General features: G+C 47.3%; 1 protein-coding gene across 1 annotated transcript in view; it reads left to right on the top strand.

The window, feature by feature from the left end:
- The first annotated feature begins 545 nt into the window (after nucleotides 1-545).
- SPATA48 (spermatogenesis associated 48) overlaps nucleotides 546-18,806 on the top strand; it is a 34,043-nt gene continuing 15,782 nt past the window's right edge. The window contains exons 1-5 of the mRNA XM_054990840.1: nucleotides 546-1,056; nucleotides 11,066-11,163; nucleotides 12,833-12,906; nucleotides 17,097-17,232; nucleotides 18,580-18,647. Coding sequence (XP_054846815.1) covers nucleotides 546-1,056; nucleotides 11,066-11,163; nucleotides 12,833-12,906; nucleotides 17,097-17,232; nucleotides 18,580-18,647 — 887 coding nt within the window. The remainder of the gene's footprint in view (nucleotides 1,057-11,065; nucleotides 11,164-12,832; nucleotides 12,907-17,096; nucleotides 17,233-18,579; nucleotides 18,648-18,806) is intronic.

The raw sequence follows: 18,806 nt of genomic DNA, 5'->3' as shown, positions 1-18,806 counted from the left end.
AAGACAAGTACAGTAATTCAGACCACCGCAGGCTTTAAACGTGATGTTCCCCACAGCTGCTGTGTGACTGCTGGGAAAGCGAGCGACGACTCATTAATGTGTAGTTTAGCCCTTAGTCCCGGAACACTTTGAGAAAAGGGAGAGGTAAAATAGGATATATAGGGCAGCTAAAACTGTTATGCATTAGGCAAAAGAGAAAATATCTCATTTGTGTGGTAAGCAGAGAGAATGATGGCTTCACTCATAAACAGAAAGTTGGTAATATTTTCTCCTGGAATCCCTAGGAAGCGCATGGTGATAACTTTCATTGTGTGCTCATGTTCCACCGTCGCTAAGCAACACTGAGGCTGTTTGCTTAATTGACAACTTCATTCCTTTCCCCACCTTGTTTCCTTACTTAGGAAAGAAAACATTCCCCACTTGGAAAAAGAAGCCTAATTGGGCTTTCCGGTAGATTATCTCCGCTTTGGTTGAGACTTGCTGGACAGGACGGGAGAGCAACTGGAAACCGTGATATCTGATATTGGAAATAATCCCAAATAACCATGGCTTCTGAGGTTACAGCAAGGCAATTTAGTCCTCTGAAACGCTTAGAGCCTCCCTCCAATTCATATTACAAGATGACTCAGAAGCAGCACGAGGGTCTGCTCAAGAGAATGTATATGCCTTTTGTGAGAGGACCAGAGGACAGGCATTATTTTCCTAGTTTTGAAGACAAGTACAGTCATTCTTTTCTCAAATCCAATCCGTACACTCCGCCTGAAGAGAAAAACTACCCTTTTGCTCCACACCGGGATGATGTGCCAGCCGTTAACACCTTCTCAGGATTTGTGAGCCCAGGAGCTGACGCTGACCAGAATGTATCCTCCGGTACAATCCCTGAATCCCCTAAGGGTGGCAGAGACGCACCACTTCCTCAGCAAGCCGTACCTGTCCCGCACAGGAGAGCTGAGACTTCATGTGGAAGGCCTGCCCTGCTACTGAAAGGGCTAAACCAAGACCGACGCTGGAACTCCCGATGGGTGCCAGAAGTTTCTCTCAAGGCACAAGCTGCAAGTAAATTGCATTCTCATTACTGTTGTCACCCCTGTAGGCTCAGGTTTTGCTGATGGCAGTAGGGCTCACAGGGGAGAGCAACAGACCATTCCTAGTGTGAGAAAACGAACTCGGGCTGCCTGGCTTGGACTCTCCATTCTCCAGGGTCTCTTCAGAACATCGCTGCTTCTGCTACAACTCTACTTCTTGTGGGCTGGGGCAAATCTCACCAGCTTTTGCAAGATTATCTGGGCACCCAATAGACGCATCTGCAGGGCTTTTTTTCAGCAGGAATGCAGTGGAATGGAGTTCCAGAACCTCGAAAATGGTCACATGGCTGGTGGCCCCGCCCCCTGATCTCCAGACAGAGGGTATCTCTCCCCACCCAAATTGTTGTTAGAGCTTGATTTACACAGTGAAAAGGGGAGGTTGCTTTAGAATAACATTCACATGAGGCTTGTTATTTTAGAAAATAAATTGATGTTTTTTATTGTTAAAGGAATCCATCTTACAGGAAGGCAGAACAGGTATCCCAGTTAGCTGCTTTCACACTTGTTGGATAACGCACTTTCAAGGCACTCTAGCAATCAAGTGCATTATGCATCAGGTGTGAAAGCAGATGCAAAGCGCACATCTTGGCCTCATGGAGATGCGAGAGAGAGAGAGAGAGAGAGAGAGAGAGAGAGAGAGCACAGAGATAGGAAGAGGAAGAGGATTCCAGAAGGAAGAAAGTCCCTGAGATTAGAATTCTGGGTAAACAAAGATACAACAGCAAACAGAAAAAAGGAAGGAGGCAGAGGGATTAGGCCTATCCAACTTACTATTTCTATTGTCTCCTCTGAGAGTTTCTCTACACAAGATGCCTCGGCACGTGTTCATCAAGTGTAGGGAGACACAATGTTAGCCACGAAAGACAGAGCCGGCGGAGATCGCTCCTCAGAGGATTTGTCAATTTCATTTTCGCCACCCCAAAGGCTCTGTCAATTTCAGCTCTCCCATCTAAAACTGTGTGGGATCGCCATGTGGGCAGCAAGGAATGGAAATGGGCTGGAGATGCCTTCCAGAACAGGGCTTGGACCTGGAAAGGTTATAATGGGCTGAAGTTTCCCTTCTGGCATTTCATAGCCCCTTCACACAGCTCAGTGTATAGCAAAGCCTTTGCCCTGCCACCGCCTCTGTCTTTTAAAACTACCCTTCCCAGCTACCATTGCATCTCCTGACACGTGTTCTTCATGTGTCAGATGTCTCATGTAGAGAGACTCTAAAGTCCTGGTGAAAACAGATGGGAAGTAGTATTAAGCCTGTTTTTCTTCCCCTGGGGTGGGGTATTTTTTTATGAGGGAACCAACACAAGACACAGAGCAGAAAACCCTTCTGTAGCATCCAATCCATGTCACACAGACATACATATACCCAGTGATTGCTTTTTGTATCTAAATCACTTGTCTGTCAGGATCAGAATGCTCTTTTGTATACTTATGCTTAACCGACTCCATATTTAATCCTTTCAGTGTTCAGTGCTTTCTTCCCCAGGTGCAGAGGTTCCCAGGCAGCTATCTCACAGACCAGCATTGTTTTGGCTACCGACGTTCCACCAAGAACCGGCCTTGGGGAAGCTTTCACTTTTGCAGCTTCAAAGGGAATATTTTGAGAACTGTGGGGGGAGGATGGGTCAGCTATGATATTTAATATGTATCTCTTGCTTTGCCTGGCATTGGTAACAATGCATATGTACCAACCTGGATATTGCATTCAGGCCAGTGGACTATAATAATCTTTTTCTTCATTAAATGCTTTTTGGAAACAATGGACTTTTGTCTAATTGCAGAAGGCAGACTGGAGTAAGGATTTTATCTAGCCACAGTTCTGACATTTTGTTACCAATCATCTTTCCGATGCCTCAACCGGATCAAACGGACTCCAAAGCTGTCCCGCCCCGGGACCCTTTGTTCGATCCGTATGTCTCTCCCGGTCCCCGAGGCTCGGAATCCTCTCAAGTTGTACCAAGGAGACAAGGATCCACGGTTACAACCATTTTTACCCTCGCTCCCAGTACGGAGAGAACGAGGCCCAGCGCATCAGCCGTTCCATTGTTCAGCGTGCCGACCCCGACGCAGTGGGGCGCCCGGCCCAGAGAGACGAGGGAGCGGAGGATCAGCGCGATGTTTACCCAAATACAGTTGGACAGCCGGCGTAGCCTGGGATCTATACCGGAGCAAGCTGAGGGCCGTCCATGGCTGTTCTGGAACCGGACGGCTGAGCGAACGGAAGGGGATACTTCCCAACGAAGTGCTCTGAGCTGGGACTATGCCGAAGTCACCCCGAGAGCGGGGGAACCAGATGTCGGAGAGCACCAATGGGCACAGCTCCAGAGTAGAACCGTTGCCATTGATTCTGGGATTTCAGCAATCACTGGATTAACCAAAGGTGTGCTTGCTGCACGGTCGCAGGAGGAACAAGGGGTGGAAGCACCCCTGCCGTGGCAACAGACGCTGAGCACGGACCACCCGACAACCCCTCCAACTACTGGGGATACGGGGGATCCGCAGCAGTCCACAGACAGAGTACAGAGGTTGGAGAACAGACTACAGAATATGGAAGAGAGTCTAGCCAACGCTGTACATCTGCTTTCAGTCTTAGTGGCGGGAGACAGAGACAGGGCCCCGCCAACGGGCCTGTCTGGCATTAGCCAGAGTCTGGCTAACTTGCAAGACCAGATATGGCCGCAGCAACCGTCGGAAACGGGTGAGGCGATTGGGGCCACTGGAGGGGGATCCCTCTTGACGGGAGAAGGTGGTGAACCGTGTCCGGACGACCGGTACCCAGACCAGCCTGCAACCACTGATACCAGCAGCAGCGAGGAGACGGAGGAGGAGGAGGAAGAACCGCCGCGCAGACCGGCTTCCCCTATAATTCCTCCGCCAACCACCCAAGCAAGTCAGCCCACCACACCGACGGTGGTTCCAGGAACTTTGCCGGCACAACCACGCGGGCCGACTTCCCCTATAGTTTACCCACCGACAACCCAAGCAAGTCAACCAATTACGCCGTGGGTGGTTCAAGGAACGCAGACCTCGCCGAGGGGACCTCGCCCCACCCGACCAGCGCCAACCCGACCGACGCCGCGCCAGCCGACACCGAGGGGACCCCTGCCGTCTCCGGGGTCGATACCGCTAACGGGGCCGGTGGCCCCTCCGCCCCTACAACCTCTGCACCCGCAGCCGACGCCGAGGCAACCGACCCCCCAACCTCAACCGTATCCCCACCCGCGGCAGCCCCCGCTGCAACTGGGGCCAATGGACGTTTATCCCATGCCAGATCAAACCCCCAGACAGGATTTACCCATGGGATGGGTCAAACTGGACGCTACTTTTGATGGAGACCCTTCCAAATTGGGATTTTTCCTGGTACAAGTGGTGCAATTTTTTAATCGTTGGGGACACCTGTTTGGAAGCGAAGCCAGTCAGATAGAGCATCTGGGATCGCGTCTCCAAGGTAAAGCTGCTGACTGGTACGTGGGACTATATAATGTGGGGGCCCCCGAGTTAGAGACTCTCCAAGGGTTAGTGGATGCCATTCGGGCACAATATGAAGATCCCTTGGAGGAAACTCGGGCTAGAACGGAGTTGCAAGCAATTAGACAAGGCAGCATGTCGGCTAGAGACTATGCCACACAATTCCGACAGCTCGCTGCCAAATGCCCGAGGTGCGAGGAGTCCACCAAGATCATCTTGTATAAACAAGGATTGAATCCAAAATTACTAGACCGAGCGCTCATGCAAGACAATCCGCCTACACTGTTAGGATGGATACAGTTGACTTGCGAAGTTGAAAATCGACTCCTGGAAGTTCGCCTAGCGGAACAACATCAGCAACCCCCGAGCCAAAGACGCTCCTCCACACCTTTGTCTCTGAGAGGGAGCAGGGGAACTGGGTATGCCACCCGGGGAGCGCGAGATGCTAGATGGCAACAGGGATTGTGCTTACAGTGCGGCCAGGGTGGCCATTTCGCAGCGCAATGCCCATATCGGCCTGTTCAAAGACCTCCGCTCCAATTACGACGCCCAGCTCCCCTAACCAGCCCGGTGCTACCGCGCCCTTCGCCGGTACCCAGAGCTGCCCCGAGGAGTAGGGGAGCGCCAAGAAAAAGTTTCCCAGATAGAGGACTGGAGTTGGAGGAGATCACCGAGGACGATCAAACAGCCCTGATCGGGGAAGGAAATCCCGAGAGCCCGGAGTCGGGAAACGAAATGGATCTGTCGTAAAAGGACCCAAACGGCAGATCACACGTAAGTCTGGTCCGGTGTTGAACCGACCCCCGGGGTCCATACTGTTCATTCCTGTAACATTAGTAAATGCTGACAAGAAGATGCACATCCGTGTGCAAGCGCTTATTGATTCGGGCTGCTCTAGAGACATTATTGCACCTGCCTTAGTTAATGGGCTAGTACTCCCAGTGAAAGATTTGGATATACCTGTCATTTTTGAACAAATGGATGGCACTAACATGAATCCGGTTACCACAGAGACTGCTCCGATCATAACCGGCATGGGACCACATTGGGAAGTCAGATCCTTTGTCATTAGTGCCACAGCTAAATATCCCCTGATACTGGGAAGCCGATGGTTGTGTGATCACAACCCCCACATTGATTGGGCAGAAGGGAGTATTACTTTCACCCATGAATCGTGCAAAAATCATCGTTGGGATCAAAACTGGGGAAGAAATCCCACTATGTCTGATTCAGCTCTACTCACCCAAGAAGAAATTAACCAAATACCTAAACAATATAGGGCATTCACTAAAGCCTTCACAGAAGAAGAGGCCAATACGCTCCCTCCGCATAGGAGGACAGACTGTGCTGTGGAGATTTTACCAGGGGCCTCACTGCCAAAGGGTCGGTTATACCCTATGAGCCCCAACGAAAGAGACGAACTTCGGAAGTTCATTGATCTCAATTTGCAAAGGGGGTTCATCCGCCCAGCTAATAGTCCCCATGCAGCCCCAGTGTTGTTCGTGAAAAAGAAGGATGGGGGCTTGAGACTGTGTACTGACTTTCGAGGACTAAACGCTGTGTCCGCTAGCAACGCCTACCCCATTCCACTCATCAAAGATCTACTCAACGTCGTGGCCCAAGGTAAGATCTTTACTAAATTGGATTTAAAAGATGCTTACTTTCATGTCCGTATCCGAGAAGGGGATGAATGGAAAACCGCGTTTAATACCCCACTCGGACAATATGAATACTTAGTAATGCCTTTCGGCTTGACTGGCGCCCCGTCGGTTTTCATGTCCATGATCAATGAAGTCCTACATGAATTTCTGTACCAGGGGGTAGTGGTGTATCTTGATGATGTGTTGATTTACTCACAAACGGAGGAGGAACATGTGGAACTGGTACAAAAGGTGCTAACTACACTCATGAATAACAAACTGCCTATTAAACTTTCAAAATGTGAGTTCCACAAAACAAAACTCACTTATCTGGGCTATTGTATATCGCCAGAGGGCTTGAAAATGGACCCAGAGAAAATACAAGCTGTATTAAATTGGCAAGTCCCCTCCACCAGAAAAGAATTGCAGTCGTTTCTAGGGTTTGCCAATTTCTATAGAGACTTCATTGCTAATTTCGCCCAGACCACGCTCCCCTTAACTGAACTGTTAAAAACGAAAGACAAGGGGGAGCACGCAAAAAAACCTGGGGCGAAGCTCTCATGGACCCCCGAATGCGAGGCAGCATTCAATCAATTAAAAGAGCAATTTGTCTCAGAACCCGTCCTACAACACCCCGACGAAAACCGCCCCTTCATAGTACAGGTCGATGCCAGCGATATGGCAATTGGGGGTGTATTATTGCAGCGAGGAGAGGACGGAAATCTTAAACCTTGCGCCTTCCTTTCTAGAAAGTTTTCTGAGGCAGAGAGAAACTGGAATGTGTGGGAAAAGGAAGCCTTCGCTGTTAAAGCGGCGCTCACAAATTGGAGACATTGGCTAGAAGGCGCCCGACATCCGTTTGAAGTCTGGACAGATCACAAAAACTTAGAGGCCCTGCGCAGCCCTCGCAGACTAAACGCCAAGCAATTGCGGTGGGCGGAATTTTTCTCAAAGTTCAATTTTACCTTAAACTTCCTACCAGGCAAAACTAACTTCCTCGCTGACGCTCTATCACGCATGCCCCAACATAAAAGCAAAAGGGAGGAGACGGTCGACACGGTGTTTTCGCCTACGCAATTAGGGGGTGTGATGACTACGCGCAGCCGCGCTAAGCCCTCCCCGTCACCCGATCAGGGGTGGAGAGAAAAGCTGAAAGCCGAGGTGGAGAAGGAGGGGGGGGAGGCGCCCAAAGACAAACTGCAACAATCCGCCACGGGGGAATGGCTTTGGGGAGACCGTTTTTACGTGCCTAAAAGTCTGAGAAAGGATGTTTTACAACGATGTCACGATGCCCCCACAGCGGGTCACTATGGTTACTTAAAAACGCTCCACTTGGTGCAACGCCAATTTTGGTGGCCAGGCATGCGCAAGGACATTTCCCAATACGTAGCCTCTTGCCCCATCTGTCTCAGCGCCAAATCCCGAAAGGGCAAGCCTCCGGGGCTTTTGCAACCCTTAGAAACGCCAAGTCGACCATGGGAGATTATTTCTATGGACTTTATTACTGATCTACCTCCCTCTAAGGGACATAATTGTATTTTGGTCGTAGTCGATTTGTTTTCCAAGCAAGCACACTTTATACCGTGCACCACCATTCCCTCCGCTAGAAAACTAGCCGATATTTTTATGAAAAACATTGTGAAAATACATTCTTTTCCATCCAAGGTGATTTCGGATCGCGGCGGGCAATTCGTTGCCAACTTCTGGCGGGAGCTTTTGCAACTACTGGGAATTGAACAAGGGCTTAGTTCAAGCCATCACCCAGAAACAGACGGACAATCCGAAAAAACTAACCAGATACTAGAACAATTTCTAAGATGCTACATTAACTTCCAACAAGACAATTGGGTTGATTTGCTCCCGTTAGCAGAGTTCTCCTATAATAACAGTGTACACGCGTCTACCGGAGAAACTCCCTTCAAAGTAGTTTATGGCTTCCACTTCAAGCCGTTCCCGTTCGAAGCGCTCCCCCCTCCAACTACAGCTTCTCAGGACGTCACCGAGTGGTGGGGGGAAGCAGCTCAACAATGGACTCTAATCAAAAAACACCTCGACAAAGCCAAACAGGACTACAAGAAATACGCAGACTGCCACCGTACGGCGGAATGGGATTTACAACCTGGCGATCTTGTCTACCTGTCTACAAAAAACCTAAAATTATCTCAAACCAGCAGGAAACTAGCTTTAAGGTTTTTAGGACCTTTCCCAGTGCGTAAAGTAATCAACAAAGTGACTGTTGCTTTAGATTTGCCAAAGAACCTACGCTACGTGCATGATACTTTCCATGTCAGCCTCCTAAAAAAGGCTCCAACAGATAACCAGTGGCACATCAAAGGCCCCCCTATTTCAACGTTAATCGATGACCAGACCCACTACGAAGTACAACAAATACTGGACTCTAAAATTAAACGAAAACAGCTGTTTTACCTAATTAGGTGGAAGGACTTTGATTCTGGGTTTGATGAGTGGGTCAGTGCTGTACATGTCCATGCCCCTAGGCTGGTAAAAGCGTTCCACTCTCGCTATCCACATAAACTGGGGAGGGGTTTCTTAGGGGGGGCAGAATGTCAGGATCAGAATGCTCTTTTGTATACCTATGCTTAACCGACTCCATATTTAATCCTTTCAGTGTTCAGTGCTTTCTTCCCCAGGTGCAGAGGTTCCCAGGCAGCTATCTCACAAACCAGCATTGTTTTGGCTACCGACGTTCCACCAAGAACCGGCCTTGGGGAAGCTTTCGCTTTTGCAGCTTCAAAGGGAATATTTTGAGAACTGTGGGGGGAGGATGGGTCAGCTATGATATTTAATATGTATCTCTTGCTTTGCCTGGCATTGGTAACAATGCATATGTACCAACCTGGATATTGCATTCAGGCCAGTGGACTATAATAATCTTTTTCTTCATTAAATGCTTTTTGGAAACAATGGACTTTTGTCTAATTGCAGAAGGCAGACTGGAGTAAGGATTTTATCTAGCCACAGTTCTGACATTGTCCAGGAGATCATCATGAACTCCCATTCCTAAACAGAAATGTAGCAAAATGCATGTTTCCAGTGTTTAGATAATCTGGTTAATTCTTGTGAGATTAGCTGCTGTCAAGAAGAAACCAAGATGGAGCAGAACAGGCAACTGTTCTGAGCTGCTGATGCATCTCTAAAACAGAGACTCCAGGTCCAGGAGTTTGTCTGCTGCTATTCTCTCATACTAGGAGTGGTCTTGGAGATTGCTACATCCAGAGCTTTTTTTCAGCGAGAACGCAGTGGAACGGAGTTCTGCCACCTCTTAAAAATGGTCACATAGCCGGTGGCCCCACCGCCTGATCTCCAGACAGAGGGGAGTTTAGATTGCCCTCCGCGCCACCAAGTGGTGCAGAGGGCAATCTAAACTCCCCTCTGTCTGGAAATCAGGGGGCGAGGCCACCGGCCATGCGACCATTTTCGCAGAGGGCAATTTAAACTTTTAAAAACTCCCCCCTTGTTCCAGCTGACCCAAAGTGACATCATTGTGCGGTCTTGACTTCCACCACTGAGTTCCACCACGTCTTTTCCCAGAAAAAAAGCCCTGGCTACATCTGAGAGTTCCCTAACTTCCCAGTGAATAGCCTCAATATTTTGATTACCAGGATTCTCTTCCTTTGCATGGGTGAGTTATGTGCTGTCAAGTTGCTTCCAACTTATGGAAACCCTACGAATTAAGGACCTCCAGAGCATCCTATCATTAACAGCTTTGCTCAGGTCTTGCAAACCAAAGGCCCTGGCTTCCTTCATTGAATCAAGCTATCTCACGTTGGGTCTTCTTTTCCTACTAACTTCAACTTTTCCAAACATTACTGTCTTTTCCAGACCTCCTAAATATTAATCATCCATTTGCATACCCTGCATTCCCTGCCACTCTGTTGCAGGCAGGGCTCATTTCGAGGGGGAACGCACAGGAACGCAGTTCCGGCAGTTCCCCAAAGAGGTCACATGTCAGATGGCCCCGCCCACCTGACTCTTGGCCATTTTGGGCCCGTTTCAGCCTAGAATGGGGGCAAAATGGCCCAGATCAGGCCTCTGACGGGTGGTGAATCACTCTCCCACCCAGCAGTGGCCCGATCCTGACCATTTTGGGCCCCTTTTCAGCCATTTTCAGCCCCTTTTGCCATTTTGGGGCCAATTTCGGCCCTGAATGGCCAGGATTGGGTCCAAAATAGCCAGGATAGGCGATGTCTGGGGTGTGGCATATGCAAATCAGTTATGTTAATGACACACTTCCGGTGCTGACAAGGGGTGTGGCATATGCTAATGAGTTATGCTAATAAGTTCCTCCCGCTCTTTTTCTACAAAATGACCCCTGGTTGCAGAAATTGTAGGCATTCCTCTCCTGCCCTTACATTTTCCTCAACTTCCTTCCTCTTCTATTAGTCCTCATTTCCTTGCTCCTGTTTTCCCTGCCCATCTCTCCTTCACCTTCCCCCGTTCAGTCTCTTGTTTGTATATTCAGTGTCCTCTGCACAGCGCCTTGTCTCTTCATTTCCTACTTCTAGAACTTCTTTCTGGTTTAGCCTTCTAGATCTCCGTCTGCCTATCTTGCCTTCATAGCTTCTCCTGTCCTTAACGTTTTTGGTGAGGAGTTTCTTCTCAGCCATCTGACCTTTCACTTCAACTCACAAGGGGTGACTGTTGCAAACATTATTTTGCTTTTATCCTCCCCTAGTCGATAGAATGTTCATTAATATTCCACTGCCATTGGCGTTTCGCTGCCATTGGAGTTTCATCACTGCACCCTCTGTGTCGCCACTACAAATTGCAAAATCCCCTTTGTTCCCTGGTTAAGAAGGAATCTAAATTCTGCAGTATTCTGCCAAGCACAAACAGTGTGATGCTTTCTTTCAGAATGGATAAATCCTGTAAAAGTTATGCCTGTTCTACCTGAAGTTAAAGAATGTTTCTCACCGCATACGTTTATATTTAAAGAGGACTCAGGCGCTAAGGTAATTTTGTTCGTAGCTACTCAGTTTCACCATTTGCACAAACTTGGCACACAAATTCAGATCAATGTTGTTGCAGACATTCAGTCATCAGAGAACTATAAGTAGTCTTTGGGAGAGAACAGACGATTTTGCCAAAGCAAGTCATGAATTAGTGAGATCCTATCTAATGTTAATACTGAAAAATAAGGCATGTCCAAGAGAATAGCTCATTGCTATCCTTTGTAATCCCCCCCTGGTAGTTGCAGTGGATATTTTTTATTCCTGCTAGGGGCAGATTAACAGAAGAAGGGATAAAGAGTAGACCCTTTTCTTCACATGGAGATATCCACTGTGAAATGTTTCAGTCTAATGAATCTGATTGATGTTATATGCCTTTGCTTTTCTATTTGCAGTAGTTAGGGTATTTTAAATGTAAGGCATTACTAATTGATTGGGGGGAAGTCTCAATCCTTTCAAGACCTGAAGAGTTTTTAATCCATTCTGCACGATTGTTCCTGCAAGTTTTGTACACACACACAAAGTGGGTAAGTCCTCGTGTTCTACTATACACATGCTTGCAAGAGCAATTAAGGCACAAAATAGCACTGAATGCATTCATTATTAGCAGTAGCATTGAAGCCCTTACATCTGTTAAAGTGAACAGATGGAAGGAACAGCTAGCATGCAGCCTATATACAGTGTACACATTTTTCTTTGTACATGCATTGAATAATTCTATAATAACCTTCAACACGTACCCAATTGAACATGCCATTTAAATTCTGTGTTTACTCAGGACCCTGGCTTTATTTTGAAAGCAAATATATATTGGGTCTTTCTTCCAAACAGATGTGCACACATTCACTATAACATGTACAGGGCTAGAGAAACCCTTTGTAAATGCACAAAGCTGCCCCTTTTTTGCTGGTCCAATTCCTGTCTCTTTCTCTTCGCACATCTGTATTTTTCAGCTGGAGATTCTCTTGGCATGGAGATAGAAAATCTTTGCTTCCAATGTAATCCTATGCTATTACTCCAGTCTAGGCTGTTGTAACGGTTCATAGGGCTTGCACTGTTACAGTGAAATCCTAGCCTGAGTTAGACCTTCCTAAGTCCATTGAAGTCACAGGACTTAGAGCCAAGCTACAAGTGACGAATGACACTTGAACGGCAAGTGAACAGACTTACGTGTATTCCTCCCTCTTCACTTGCACTCCACTTGCGCTCCACTTGATCACAGTGACGAATGACACTTGAACGGCAAGTGAACAGACTCGCGTGTATTCCTCCCTGTTCACTTGCACTCCACTTGTGCTCCACTTGATCACTATGGAGCACAAGTGGAGCGCAAGTGAACAGGAATACACGCAAGTCTGTTCACTTGCCGTTCAAGTGTCATTCGTCACTTGTAGCTTGGCCCTTAGAATGGTGTCATTCTGCATAGGACCGCACTGTTTGTATCTCAGTGCCAGTCTTATGTTAAAGGTATAGGATCAAGGCCAGGAAAGGAAAGAGATGGGGATCCTATAAATGTGCTTTTGAAGTGATACAGTTTGGAAAAAAAACAGGAAAGGATCTTGGACAGCTTAAAGACCCAACGTATTGATTGACATTCTCTTTTGTAGGCTTCACCACTTGATTTGAAAAGTAATTCTACTAAGTGCTCCTTCTACTGTGTTTTCTCATGCAGTCAAGTGATCCTTCCTCTGAAGCCTGCCAAGATGAGAAAGCCCGGAAGTATATGTATACCTCGGCGACACAAAGGTCTGTTTCTAGCAGAGTGGAGAATTGAACCTGGATTGACAAAAGCCTAGTTTGTCACTCTAGCCACGACACTACACTGGCTCTCAGTTTGAAATGAACATAATAATAGAACGAGGCAACACCACAACAATTCTGCAGACAGCCACTAATCAGAGAACAACACACAGATGATGCCCTTATAGTGCTGTTCTGTGACTGGTTGGTGTTGGCTGAGTCGCCATAAGCTCTGGTAGTGTTGAGAGCCAGTTTGGTGTAGTGGTTAAGAGCGGCAGGACTCTAATAAGGAGAGCCGGGTTTGATTCCCCACTCCTCCACTTGAAGCCAGCTGGGTGACCTTGGGCTAGTCACGGCTCTCCGGAACTCTCTCAGCCCCACCCACCTCACGGGGTGTTTTGTTGTGGGGATAATAATAACATACTTTGTAAACCGCTCTGAGTGGGCATTAAGTTGTCCTGAAGGGCGGTATATAAATCGAATGTTGTTGTTGTTATTCTGTTCCCTGGTGAGGTGTTTTTTTACTATTCAATGCTCATTTCTTTCATTTCAGTTTCTCTTCTGGGAAAACTAAGCTAGAGTAACCTGACGTTAGCTTTAGGGGACCATTAGCATAGCAGAATCGTAAGATGGCTCTGCCACCATCAGAACTTGAGGCACAAGATGTACCTGAGAGAGATTGCTGAGCTGTAGAAGCCTCATGGCCTTTCCACAGTAAGATTGGGGGAGGGGGGCACCTCCAGTGGCAACTGATAATCTGAGGGCCAAGCTATAAGTGACGAATGACCAGGGTTTTTTTTCAGCAGGAACGTGATGGAATGGCGTTCCGGCACCTCTTGAAAATGGTCACATGGCTGGTGGCCCCGCCCCCTGCTCTCCAGACAGAGGGGAGTTTAGATTGCCCTCCATGCTGTTGCGCGGAGGGCAATCTAAACTCCCCTCTGTCTGGAGAGCAGGGGGCGGGGCCACCAGCCATGTGACCATTTTTGCCAAGGCCGATTTAAACTTTAAAAAACTTCCAGCTGACCCAGTGACGTCACTGTGCGGTCCTGGGAGCATGCGCGCACTTTGCACACATGCATGTGGTACCCGGGGTACTACCTCCCAGCAAGAGCTTCCCCCTGTGCTGGCAACCCACTGAGTTCCACCACCTCTTTTCCCAGAAAAAAGCCCTGCAAATGACACTTGAATGGCAAGTGAACAGACTCACGTGTATTCCTCCCTGTTCACTTGCCATTCAAGTGTAATTCGTCGCTTGTAGCAAAGGCCCTGAGCTTATAAATTCAAACCCTCACCCTACCCATGGAAGCTTGCTGGGTCACCTTGGGCCAGTCATATACTCTCAACCTAACCTACCTCACAGGGTTGCTGTGAGGACAAAATGGAAGAGAGGGAGAATGATGGTAAGCCACTTTGAGTCCCCCTTGGGTGAAAAGGCAGGATATAAAAAGGGTTGCCTGGTCCCCTTACCCTCCCGGTGAGAGTGGTAGGGCCTGGCACTTACGTGGCACTTGCCCAACACTTACCCAGAAGTGATGCCACTGTGCCTGTCGGTGAGCATGCTCCCATGGAGGAGCACGCCAACCAATGGGTGTGATGACGTCACTTAAGGAAGTGCCATTCTCTCAGAAGGTTTGGAATCAGAACTCTGTGGAGGAAGATACCAAAAGCCTTGTTCACTGTGCAAAATATAAACATTCAGAATGCCATCAGATAAAAATATCATGTAAAATTATCACAGAATTCTTGAGTTGGATTCTTGAGATGGCAAGCTACCAACTCGGTGCACCAAATGCTCTTTGTCTTCTAAAAAATACATCACATAAAAATGGAAATATCCCTGTGACCTGTGTTTTGTTTAGACTAGCCTCTAAAATAGAGAATCAACTATATGTATATCTGATAAATGTAAAGTTATCTTCCTATTGGCTACCAAAAAGATATCGAAACTGTAGCTAAATTTTTGTATCTTGCATCTATGAGGCGAATTGTGTATTGAGTTCTGGTTGCGTCAAGTGTTTTTGTTAACATGGATGTAATGCCAATAAAGGTTGCTGAATCTGAACTATATGTATAGTAAGTGGTTTGGTTTGGAATTACAGCCATTACCAGGGACCGGAAATAATAATAACAACAACAACATTCGATTTATATACTGCCCTTCAGGATAACTTAACACCCACACAGAGCGGTCTACGAAGTGTGCTATTATTGTCCCTCATGACAATCACCCTGTGAGGTGGGTGGAGCTGAGAGAGCTTTGAGAGAGCTGTGACTGACCGAAGGTCACCCAGCCAGGGTTGCCAGATCTGTGTTGGGAAATTCCTGGAGATTTGTGGGGTGGAGCCATGGAATGGTGGAGTTTGGGGAGGGGAGGGACTTAGTTGGAGTATAATGCCATAGAGTCCACCCTCCAAAGCAGCCATTTTCTCCAGGGTAATTGATGTCTGTGACCTGGAGAGCCGTTGTAATTCCGGGAGCTACCACCTGGAGCCTGGCAACTCTACACCCAGCGGAGGAGTGGGGAATCAAACCCAGTTCTCCCGATTAGAGTCCTGCCCCTCTTTTTTTAATTTTTAAAAAGATTTTATTTTTTAAAAAATGTGAAAATAGAAAGTGCATAATAAAAGATTATACAAACACTCCAATGGAAATTGAATTGAAACTAATGCAATCTTATCGAATACAATCTTATTTAAATAGTCCAATAGTAAATTGGACTTGATTTGAGACTTACACAAGCACTACAATTAACAAGCACTGAGACGTCAGAAATCGCGCCAGGAAGATGCTATAATTCTGATAGTTTACCGCTATGCTGGGACATGTGGATTCAGCCACTGTCATGGGGAAGGTGAAGCCTGTCCTTTCCCCCTGCCCAAAGGTGGGCCAGCCCTTACTGAGAAGGATCTTGCCGAATCCTTCTCCACATACTCACACATCTGTGACAATAATGGTCTTTTAGTTAGTATTATGGGCGAGGAGAACATTGGCCAAGTTTAGTGGCAGGTGTGCCGTGGCACCGTCAAGCATAATGTTGGTGATGCTTTCCCTGCTATGGGATGTTGGGTCCACATTTACGGCTGCCACAGTGGTTTGCCTTGTTTAATGTGTGGCAGTACGTAAAAAGAAACTCACAGATTCCTTGTCTCTTAGCATAAACATTCGCCTATCTTATGGAGTAGGCGCATAGGTTGGGGATAGGTTTTTTTGCTTCTTGGTACTTCTACTTATCACGTTTTCCTGAAGGAAGCTCTGTTGCCTCAGTTGCTCAGCACAGAGAATTAACCAGGCTTCTTTCTGTTGGAAGAGGAGAATCCAGCGCGGTCTCTCTCCTCAGGTTTCAAAGGGGGACAAACCAAAGAGTTAGAAAGATAGAGCGGTCAGGGCACTCTGTTTACTTCTCTGACTGTCCTTTAATATGCAGATTGCTATTCTCAGGATTTCCTCCTCCTGACTTCTTCCTTCTCCTTCTCTTCCTGGCTTTGCTCCAGGCAACACCTCTCTCCTTCTCCTCCCTCCATCTTGGCAGCATGGATGCAGGCCTTGCTCTGCCATTCATGCCCATCCTTAGACTAGATAGATAGTTAGGATCTGTCTCTCCTCCTTTCGTATCAGAGTATGGAGTTCCTACAATAAAGAACACTTATTTCCTTTCTAAATATAAAACAAGTGTATGCCTTCGTTATTTTCACTCCTGCACACACACCAGCCAGCAGAACAAGCTCACAGCCACCTATAATCACGCTTCCTATGCCAAATGATAGACTCTGCTAACAGCCCAAACATAGAATCCTTTAATTAGGTTTCTGGGGCCTACATAATGATTTATTTATCACTTTCTGATAGAGCCAGTTGAATGTTATAGCACTTTTGGTACGGCATTACAAAATCTTGCTCATATGTGCAGAAAAATCTGATTTTACTCAGTGTAATGCTATAGAAATAGAGTTGGATCCAGCCAGTTTTTTTGTAAAAAAGGACAGAGGGGTACTCTTTGGCCACCTAAAAAGGCTATGCTGAGAATCATGGAAACAGCAGATACAAAAGCCATGTGGGAGAGGCACTGTAGTAGGGAGGGGATTTAGGCAAGATTCAATTTAAAAGCTGGCTGGATCTCACCCGAGTCTGTACCCCATCTATGATGATTGCCTGTGAAATCTCTTTCTCTCTTTTATTTTTAATTAATGAAATAGCGGATATGAAGACGTTCCTTGGGACAGAATGTTACTACCCAAGCCCCAGATAGATCCAACTCTAGAAGCCATGACTGATTGTGTGTCCCAGTGTTTTAAACTAAAGCGATACGAAGCAGCACCAGAAATAAGCCAAGTCAGTGAACTTTGTGCACAGACCCCTTTGTCTAGTTTCTTTATACTGTCACAGCTGAATGGTAGAGTGCAGGCTTGGCCTTAGTCCCTAGCAGGGCTTTTTTTCAGCTGGAATACGGTGGAACGGAGTTCCGGCACCTCTTGAAAATGCAGAGGGCGATCTAAGCTCCCCTCTGTCTGGAGATCAGGGGGCGGGGCCACCAACCATGTGACCATTTTCACCAAGGGCAGTTTAAACTTTAAAAAACTCCCCCCTTGTTCCAGCTGACCCAAAGTGACGTCATTGTGCGGTCCTGAGTTCCACCACCGAGTTCCACCCCCTCTTTTCCCAGAAAAAAGGCTCTGGTCCCTAGTATGTCCTGTTAAACATATCCCAAGAAGCAGGGCTGAAAATCCTGTTCCCAGTCCTGATGGAGTTAGATTGGGTTTACCATTTGCCCACCCATAGCAGACAAACTCTGGTCCCAACCCTCCATTGCCCACACTCACTCAATTGAGCCGCATGAGAAAAAATGGGGGGATAACATCATATTGTCCATGATGCTTAAGGGATTTTGTCAAATCTCTATGGTATATAGAGATTGGGGTGGGGTGGGGGGTTCTTGAGCATCACGGGAGCTGTGGCTTCTCTTCTGGGATGTCACAGCATCCTCAACTCTACCCCCTCCCCAGACCCTGTCCCCTAGAGCTCCCAGGATTGCCAGCTACAGGGCCGGCAACCCGAGGTTAGATGGATCAATGGCCTGCTAAGGCAGTTGCATATGTAGCATTGTACAATAGGAATTCCTAACTATTGTTGAAAGTATCGTGCTGCACTTTGGTAAAAGAAGTTGCATCTACTGAACATCTCTCATCTGTGCAGCTAGACACCTTGTCCCATGACAAATGTGGCAGTTGTAGTTCCCAAATGAGGTCCTTTTGTTCCGTGCCCCCATTCCTTCTCTCTTCACCTCACTCAGTCCCCCCCCCCCCAAAGGACCTTAACTAGCATAGATGACGTTAGGACATGTGTTACCCTCTGCCCTGTCCATAAAGTGTACTCACCTTGGCTGGTTGCATCACAGAATAAGCCTGGTGTGACCATTTGACTCTCTAATTTAGGCCAAGCCTGCAGAAGTGCAACTCACTAAGTCGAGCCTCTCTCACCTGCTATGTTTAATAGCCCAACCAGGGGCTCCAGGACAGCATTTCGTGATCTGTGTACTTGCAAAGCACTTTTGTGAACTGAAAAGTATTTTGGAACCAGTTAACAATACCAACAACAACAACAACGATGATGATGATGATGATAATGATAATAATGGCAATAGCGTTACACCCCTAAAAAGCATCACGATCATTATTCTAGGTTGCCGGAGGCCTCTGGGACAGATTTCAGACAAGATCCTTCACTGTACCCCACAAGCCAATTAATTTGTGAGTCTAATTTGTTGCAATATTATAAAATTCAATAATGACACCATCAGTGGATACTGAAACCTATGGATTGGCATCACCCCCCGCCCACCTGCCCCGGTTTACCAAACAACTCTCTTATCTCTTCCTCCATAAACAAAGCTGTGAGTGGGCAGGCAA

This window comes from Eublepharis macularius, chromosome 11 (assembly GCF_028583425.1).
Source record: "Eublepharis macularius isolate TG4126 chromosome 11, MPM_Emac_v1.0, whole genome shotgun sequence".
NCBI lineage: Eukaryota > Metazoa > Chordata > Lepidosauria > Squamata > Eublepharidae > Eublepharis > Eublepharis macularius.
Note: the sequence above shows the minus strand (reverse complement) of the source record. Positions and strands in the feature narration are given on the sequence as shown.